The sequence below is a fragment of the Tachysurus fulvidraco genome, chromosome 1 (genome assembly GCF_022655615.1).
Source record: "Tachysurus fulvidraco isolate hzauxx_2018 chromosome 1, HZAU_PFXX_2.0, whole genome shotgun sequence".
Taxonomy (NCBI): domain Eukaryota; kingdom Metazoa; phylum Chordata; class Actinopteri; order Siluriformes; family Bagridae; genus Tachysurus; species Tachysurus fulvidraco.
The window spans coordinates 44,207,487-44,217,486 of NC_062518.1; the positions used below are offsets into that span (position 1 = coordinate 44,207,487).

The 10,000-nt window shown below is 46.2% G+C and overlaps 1 protein-coding gene across 2 annotated transcripts in view; it reads right to left on the reverse strand.

Annotated features, from left to right (window-relative positions):
* Positions 1-10,000, reverse strand: part of LOC113662305 (insulin-like growth factor-binding protein 3) — a 28,492-nt gene that overhangs the window by 15,376 nt on the left and 3,116 nt on the right. Inside the window, exon 2 of one of the 2 annotated variants that reach the window (XM_027177044.2) lies at positions 8,110-8,366. In XM_027177044.2, coding sequence (XP_027032845.1) covers positions 8,110-8,366 — 257 coding nt within the window. Of the gene's footprint in view, positions 1-8,109; positions 8,370-10,000 lie in introns of both variants that reach the window. The other variant, XM_027177043.2, reaches the window with a different exon arrangement.

Below are 10,000 nucleotides of genomic sequence, written 5' to 3' on the forward strand. Positions count from 1 at the left end.
CACTGAGCTCTCTCGCTCACACACACACACACTGAGCTCTCTCGCTCACACACACACACACTGAGCTCTCTCGCTCACTCACACACACACTGAGCTCTCTCGCTCACACACACACTGAGCTCTCTCGCTCACACACACACACATTTCGCTCTCTCGCTCACACACACACACACACATTTCGCTCTCTCGCTCACACACACACACACACATTTCGCTCTCTCGCTCACACACACACACACACACTTCGCTCTCTCGCTCACACACACACACACTTCGCTCTCTCGCTCACACACACACACACACACTTCGCTCTCTCGCTCACACACACACACACTGCGCTCTCTCGCTCACACACACACCGCTCTCTCGCTCACACACACCGCGCTCTCTCGCTCACACACACCGCGCTCTCTCGCTCACACACACCGCGCTCTCTCGCTCACACACACTGCGCTCTCTCGCTCACACACACTGCGCTCTCTCGCTCACACACACACATATTGCGCTCTCTCGCTCACACACACACATATTGCGCTCTCTCGCTCACACACATACACTGCGCTCTCTCAATCTCACACACACACACACACACACTGCGCTCTCTCGCACACACACACAGCGTTGTCACGCTCACACACACTGCGCTCTCTCGCTCACCCACACTGCGCTCTCTCGCTCACACACACACACAAACACACACACTGCGCTCTCTCGCTCACACACACACTGCGCTCTCTCGCTCACACACATACACTGCGCTCTCTCACTCACACACACACACACACACACACACTGCGCTCTCTCACACACACACACAGCGATGTCACTCTCACACACCCACACACACACACTGCGCTCTCTCTCTCACACACATACACTGCGCTCTCTCGCTCACACACACACACACTGCACTCTCTCGCTCACACACACACACAAACACACACACTGCGCTCTCTCGCTCACACACACACTGCGCTCTCTCGCTCACACACATACACTGCGCTCTCTCACTCACACACACACACACACACACACACACACACTGCGCTCTCTCGCTCACACACACACACTGATCTCTCGCAAACACACACTCTGCGCTCTCTCGCTCACACACACACACACACTGCGCTCTCTCGCTCACACACACACACACACTGCGCTCTCTCGCTCACACACACACACTGCGCTCTCTCGCTCACACACACACACACTGCGCTCTCTCGCTCACACACACACACACTGCGCTCTCTCGCTCACACACACACACACTGCGCTCTCTCGCTCACACACACACACACTGCGCTCTCTCGCTCACACACACACACACTGCGCTCTCTCGCTCACACACACACACTGCGCTCTCTCGCTCACACACACACACTGCGCTCTCTCGCTCACACACACACTGCGCTCTCTCGCTCACACACACACTGCGCTCTCTCGCTCACACACACACTGCGCTCTCTCGCTCACACACACACTGCGCTCTCTCGCTCACACACACACTGCGCTCTCTCGCTCACACACACACTGCGCTCTCTCGCTCACACTCACACTGCGCTCTCTCTCTCACACACACACACACTGCGCTCTCTCGCTCACACACACACACACTGCGCTCTCTCGCTCACACACACACACACACACTGCGCTCTCTCGCTCACACACACACACTGCGCTCTCTCGCTCACACACACACACACTGTGCTCTCTCGCTCACACACACACTGTGCTCTCTCGCTCACACACACACACACACTGCGCTCTCTCGCTCACACACACACACACACTGCGCTCTCTCGCTCACACACACACACACACACACACAGCGCTCTCTCGCTCACATACACACACACACACTGCGCTCTCTCGCTCACACACACACACACACACACACACTGCGCTCTCTCGCTCACACACACACTGTGCTCTCTCGCTCACACACACACTGCTCTCTCGCTCACACACACACTGCTCTGTTGCTCACACACACACACACACACACACACACACTGCGCTCTCTCGCTCACACACACACTGCGCTCTCTCGCTCACACACACACACACACACACACACACTGCGCTCTCACACACTGTGCTCACACACACACACACACACTGTGCTCACACACACACACACAGTGCTCACACACACACACACTCCTCTGTCTCACACACTCACACTCCTCTGTCTCACACACTCACACTCCTCTGTCACACACACTCACACTCCTCTGTCACACACACTCACACTCCTCTGTCACACACACACACACACACACACACACACACACACACACACACACACACACACACACATCTGTCACACACTCACACTCATCTGTCACACACTCACACTCATCTGTCACACACACACACTCATCTGTCACACACACACACTCATCTGTCTCACACACACACTCATCTGTCTCACACACACACACTCATCTGTCTCACACACACACACTCATCTGTCTCACACACACACTCGTCTGTCTCACACACACACTCGTCTGTCTCACACACACACACACACTCCTCTGTCACACACACGCACTCCTGTCACACACACACGCACTCCTGTGTCACACACACACATGCACTCCTGTCACACACACATGCACACACACACACTCATCTGTCACACACACACACACACACACTCTTGTCTCACACACACACACACACTCTTGTCTCACACACACACACTCCTGTCTCACACACACACACTCCTGTCTCACACACACACACACACACTCCTCTCACACACACACACACTCCTGTCTCACACACACACACACACACTCCTGTCTCACACACACACTCCTGTCTCACACACACACACACTCCTGTCTCACACACACACTCCTGTCTCACACACACACACACTCCTGTCTCACACACACACACACACACACACACACACACACACACACACACACACACACACACACACACACACTCCTGTCTCACACACGTGCACACACACACACACACACACACTCCTGTCTCACACACACACACACACACACACACACTCCTGTCTCACACACACACACACACACACACACACACACACACTCCTGTCTCTCTCACACACACACACACACACACACACACTCCTGTCTCACACACACACACACACTCCTGTCTCACACACACACACACACACTCCTGTCTCTCTCTCACACACACACACACACACACACTCCTGTCTCACACACACACACACACACACACACACACACACACACTCCTGTCTCTCTCACACACACACACACACACACACTCCTGTCTCACACACACACACACACTCCTGTCTCACACACACACACACACACACACACTCCTGTCTCACACACACACACACACACACACACACACACACACACACACACACACACACACACACACACACACACACACTCCTGTCTCACACACACACACACACACACACACACACACACACACACACACACACACACACACACACACACACACTCCTCTCTCACACACACACACACACTCCTCTCTCACACACACACACACACTCCTCTCTCACACACACACACACACTCCTCTCTCACACACACACACACACACACACACACACTCCTCTCACACACACACACACACACACACACACTCCTCTCACACACACACACACACACACACACACACTCCTCTCACACACACACACACACACTCCTGTCTCACACACACGCACACACACACACTCCTGTCTCACACACACTCCTGTCTCACACTCCTGTCTCACACACACACACTCCTGTCTCACACACACACACTCCTGTCTCACACACACACACTCCTGTCTCACACACACACACTCCTGTCTCACACACACTCCTGTCTCACACTCCTGTCTCACACACACACACTCAATCAATCAATCAAATTTTATTTATAGAGCACCTTACAACTGCCAAAAGAAGCACAAGGTGCTTTCTAGTAAAACAACAATAAAAACAAAATAAATAGAATCAATAAGAACACAATGAACCATAAAATAGCAGTTGAAACCGGGTCTATGCGTTAAAAGCTTGTATGAATAAATACACTCCTGTCTCACACACACACACACTCCTGTCTCACACACACACACACTCCTGTCTCACACACACACACACTCCTGTCTCACACACACACACACACACACACACACACACACACACTCCTGTCTCACACTCCTGTCTCACACACACACACACACTCTTGTCTCACACACACACACACACTCTTGTCTCACACACACACACTCCTGTCTCACACACACACACTCCTGTCTCACACACACACTCCTGTCTCACACACGCGCACAGACACACACACACACACCTCGGTCTCTCTCACTCACACACACACACCTCTGTCTCACTCACGCTTACACACACACACACACACCACTCTCTTATGCTCTCTCACACACACGGACAAACACACGGACACACAGACACACAAAGACCTGGATTTGACGTAGATCAAGAAGCACAGGATAGCTCTGGAATGTTTGAAAAATTGTGCAAGGCTCCAAAAGCAACAAAAATTATGAAAGACATACTTTGATAAATCTGGAATATTACTTGTGGTGCTAGAGATGGCTGAGCTTTCTATTGCAATCGAAAGTTGAGCGGGACGATTTCTCTTTTTCTGATTTGGATGAACTCAATGCAGGATGAATTCTTCAGAGAATGCAAAAAGAGAAAAAAAGCGAAAGTCTTTTTCGACATTTTTTTTTTTGCAATCTATGTGGTGGATTTGAGTCCCTGCTTGGGATCAGGGTCAGTGGGAATGTGTGCAAGAAGCCCATGTAAATATAGAGCTGTTGCCTTCTATTCCCACCATCACACAAAATTACACACATTAACACAGTTAATAATAAGCTATGATATGATAATGATAAGATATGTAAATAGGTGAAAAATCTAACAGATTAGCTCAAACGATTCCTCGGATAGCATTTAAGCAACATATCTTCAGGTCTTCACTCACTACATTAATTCCTAACTGAATGTATTAAAAAGGGTTCAAATCACTTCCTGCAGCTCTACAGCTCTGTCCTTTGACTCAGTCGAACAGTTCATTCATTCATTTTCTACCGCTTATCCGAACTTCTCGGGTCATGGGTGGCCTGTGCCTATCTCAGCTGTCATCGGGCATCAAGGCAGGATACACCCTGGACGGAGTGCCAACCCATCACAGGGCACACACACACACACACACACACACACACACACACACACACAAAATGGACAATTTTCCAGAGATGCCAATCAACCTACCATGCATGTCTTTGGACCGGGGAGGAAACCGGAGTACCCGGAGGAAACCCCCGAGGCACGCACACTCCACACACACAAGGCGGAGGCGGGAATCGAACCCCGACCCTGGAGGTGTGAGGCGAACGTGCTAACCACTAAGCCACCGTGCCCCCCCCCGAAATACCGGGCACTGCTGAACAGTTCATCTACAATATATATATATATATATATATTAACATCACTTCATCAAAACTAATAATCACCTGAAGATCTCAGAGTTGTTCTTTCAGGTCAGAGTCGATGAGGCAAGGCTCACTCGGAGCTCACAGACTTGGCTCTGTGACCATCCTTCAGCTGAATATGTTAACGGTTAACAGAATAAATTCGCCAACAATCCGTGCTTTTAGTCAGTTTTCTAATAAAAAGCGTTATAGATTTGAAGCATGATGATATAACTTGTTTAAGCCAGTGAATTATCCATGGTAGCAATTCAAAATAAAGCATGTAGTGTAAAGTAGCACTGTATATGCTCAATACTAACTATTCATAAGGCTAGCAACTTTGGCAACGTGCTATATGGGTGTTCCTGGGAGTGCAAAAAAATAAAAGATTGTACTGAGTGTAAATATCAAGATTTGTTCAATGTAACTAAATCTAGGGCTTTTATCCTGTAATAATATAAAATTAGAACAACTGCTGGCTGATATATTTGTTTCTAGGATCGACACAGATAACAGCTAAGTAAACGATTAACAAAGCTATTTGATGAGCTAAATTTTAGTCTCTCAATTAGCTAAATTGAGTTTACAGCAGGGTGCACGGTGGCTTAGTGGTTAGCACGTTCGCTTCACACCTCCAGGGTTGGGGGTTCGATTCCCACCTCCGCCTTGTGTGTGTGGAGTTTGCATGTTCTCCCCGTGCCTCGGGGGTTTCCTCCGGGTACTCCGGTTTCCTCCCCCGGTCCAAAGACATGCATGGTAGGTTGATTGGCATCTCTGGAAACTTGTCCTGAGTGAATGAGAGTGTGTGTGTGTGCCCTGCGATGGGTTGGCACTCCGTCCAGGGTGTATCCTGCCTCGATGCCCGATGACGCCTGAGATAGGCACAGGCTCCCCGTGACCCGAGAAGTTCGGATAAGCGGTTGAAAATGAGTGAGTGAGAGAGAGTTTACAGCATACATCTGTGAGGATTAATTAACTGCAAGTTCATGCTAAATTTATGCTAAGAGCCTAAATTTATGCTAAGAGCATAAATTTAGCAACAGGTAACAAACTGGTATTCTTTCAGCACATACAGTATATCTGTGAGGTACAATTTGAAGGCTGCTGTTGTTACCATGTTAATTTCTTCAACTTCACGATCACTTTGCTTCTATTATAGCTTTAATATAGCTAATTCATGCTCATTTAACATGGTGTCTGTTTATATAAGGGTGGATTAGTCTTTCAGTAAGTAGCTTGTTAGCTAAACTGTTAGCTAAACTGTGTTTAGCACACATCTGTGTGGGGGAAAAAAACGTTCCTGCTGCTGGCTTTATCATGATATTTTTTATTTAAGCTTGCATCACTATTAGATACGTTCATGAAGTTCTAAAAGAAGTTTGTGCTAAACTTAAGGCAAGTGTCCGTTTATGCAAGCTGATTGAGGATAGCATGGCTTTGCAGAATTTAGCCTAAACTGTTAAACTGTTACTGTAGCTAAACTGTGTATATATATCTGAGGAAAAACTCAAAGGCTGTCGCTGACTTTTCCATGTTCAAGTCTTCTCTAGCTTTACTATTAGCTAAAGAAGCTAGGAATTCATGCTAAATTTAAGCCAAGTGTGTGTAAGCTGTGCAAGAGTGGCATGGTTTTGCAGTGGGTAGCACGGTCATCTCATATTTCCTTGGTCCAGTTCGATTCTGATGTCTGGTTGTTATCTAGAATTATAAATAATAATCTATATTTTTACAAATAAACATTTTGATTTTTGCATCAATTCTGGAACCCCTTTTCTTCATGTTGTGTTTCCTATATTTGACTAAGCTTGTTAAAGGATTACCTTGCACTAAATCCTGGCTAACTGCGTTTATACCCCTGCTAAGGGCTACAATTCTGATTCTTACCCTCACCCTATAATAAGCTTAATGCCAAGCTCGTGCACTTGCATTTATTCTCGGGCCTAACGTTAACGTTACAACTGAACGCAGACGCCAGAGTGAGCCGCAGCAACTAGCCAGACTGTACGAGAACTGAAATCAGATGTCTTTATAAACAGCTTTTCTCGAGGCAAATGTTCTGAATAACAAAAAAAGTTTGATGAAAAAAAAAAATAAAAATTCCAGTACCGACAGAGACCAGCAAGGTGTAGGGCATCGAGTGTGTTCATGGGGAAATAATTCATATGCGTTCGTATACTGACTGTTCTCAGAGTCTGCCCATTGTAAAATGTCATTCTTGTTCTAAGCCAGCATTATGTAATCCCTTTCCCTGGTGTACCACAGGGAATACAGGTCTGGTGCCAAGCCTACACCGACACACCTACTTTAGCTCGTTAAAATACTGAGTGGTCTCCGATATTCAGGCCCAGGTGTGTTCGATTAAGGCTAGAATTCAATTCTGCATGACGCCAAGAGCTCCACCTCTATATCCACCATGTGCGGTGTGCTACCCTGAAGGACCCCAAACCCGCAAGCTGCATAAATAGCTGATTGTATACTGATCTGAAGCGTAGAGGATCTTTTACCAAGCCAACAACCGAACACAAAGTTTGAAGGAAGCTACCATCTGTGCCCACAAGCTTCCAGATTAATTTTGGTTATCCAAGAGTTCCTGGCATTGTACTTACATATTCTCGCTCCAGCATGGACTCGAAGGCAATGTTCTCATGGTTGGAAGAGGCTGCTGTCGGAGATTTCTCGATTTTGAAGCTCTGGCTCTTCCGGATTTGCTCCCGTCGGATGTCCTCAGCTTTGGGGTGAAGCCCGTAGGGCGGGGTACGCCGATTGTGGGAGGGAGAGACATCCGTTGACTGCTCGTGTCCAGCTGGCACAGACTGGCTCGTTGTGTTGCTGCTGGAATCTTCCTCGGGCATCCTGGCACCCTCTACTGAAAATCGAACAGAAAGAATGCTGGGCAGATGCAAAACTAGGAAGCCTACGTATTCCCCCTAGAGAAGAATCTAGTGAACAACACAATCATTGTACATGATAGGAAAACCTTTTTACGTAATATATTTTTTTCTTGTTTCCATCACAGGTAGGTTCTTCACAAGGCATTTTTCAGAAGGAAAAATTCTTTCAGAAGGAAAGAAATTAGGCCTAATTTCTAGATCTGCAATTTCCTCTCCGTTGTTTATCCTTGCATTCATCACCAACTGCACACCCAGGGTCTAACACTGGGATGTTGGCTGTTAAGAGCCTGTAAAGCCCATTAAGACATGGTTGTGATTTCAGGCTTTATAAATAAACTTGACTAAATATAAAATATGCCAAAGTGCTGCACTATAGTCCAGAAGGAAAAGACGATTCAGGAGGAGAGCAAGAGGGAGCGCGAGAGAAGTGCTCTGGAACCTGCCCAAAATAAGGACAAACATGGAGAAGTTAAATTGTGAAGGACTTCTGAGATCTTCTTCCACCACAGTTCCAGGGAGCTTGAGGTTTTATGTGTTTCAATTCAATTCAAGTTTATTTGTATAGCGCATTTTACAATAGACATTGTCTCAAAGCAGCTTTACAGAACATAAACATAGAGCAGAAGGTAAACATAATTAATGATTAAAGGAAATAACGAATAATAAAAGAAATAAGAATTAACAGAATAAAAATTCTAGGTTATTATTAGATGTATATAGTTCACAGTGTGTATGTATTTATTCCCCTATGAGCAAGTCTGAGGTGACTCAGGCAGCAGTGGCAAGGAAAAACTCCCTTAAATTGGTAAAGGAAGAAACCTTGAGAGAAACCGGGCTCAAGGGGGACCTCATCCTCATAAGGGTGACACTGGGGGTGTGATTGTAATATACAGTCATTTAAATGTTGTATTGGTGTAAGGATCATGGACTTCGGATCTCCTTCACACTTTCTAAACTTTCAAAAAAAAAGGCATGATTCCTTCCAACCACATCAAATGTAATTTTAGTTTAGTCTTTAGTCTTTTTTCTACTAACTTCGACCAATTCTTCAGTTCTGTAAACTAGTCACGGTCCTAAAGGTTCCATCAGATCACTGAGATTAACTACATACGGTAGCATCATCATTCGATTACTATCACAGTGAACACACGTTACATTTATGTCATATTAACCCTGCTTACAAGTACACTGGACTTCCGTCACACTGACAAAATGGAAATGGAACATTATATGGATACATATGGGACATTTCGGTCTGTGAGTCTGATCTAAAATGAGTCAAGACCGTCGGCCTTTGATATGTTTTAGATGAGTGTTTTTCCCTCTTTTGAGAACCTTAAACAGAATTTTACTGTTGAAGATAATTAAAATTATGAACAAACACTTTGGGTTTGATATCTTTACTCTTTATCTTTACTATCATATACCTTTACTGTACTTTGAAGATGCAAACATTTGTGTGGGGAAAATTTTTTTACTGTTAATTTTTTTTTTTTGGAACACTTCTACGAATATAAGGTATTACCCCTAATATTCTATTGAAATACTGATGAAACACTCAAGAGTACCGAGTGTCTAGTTTCATATGAGCATCATATTACCACCA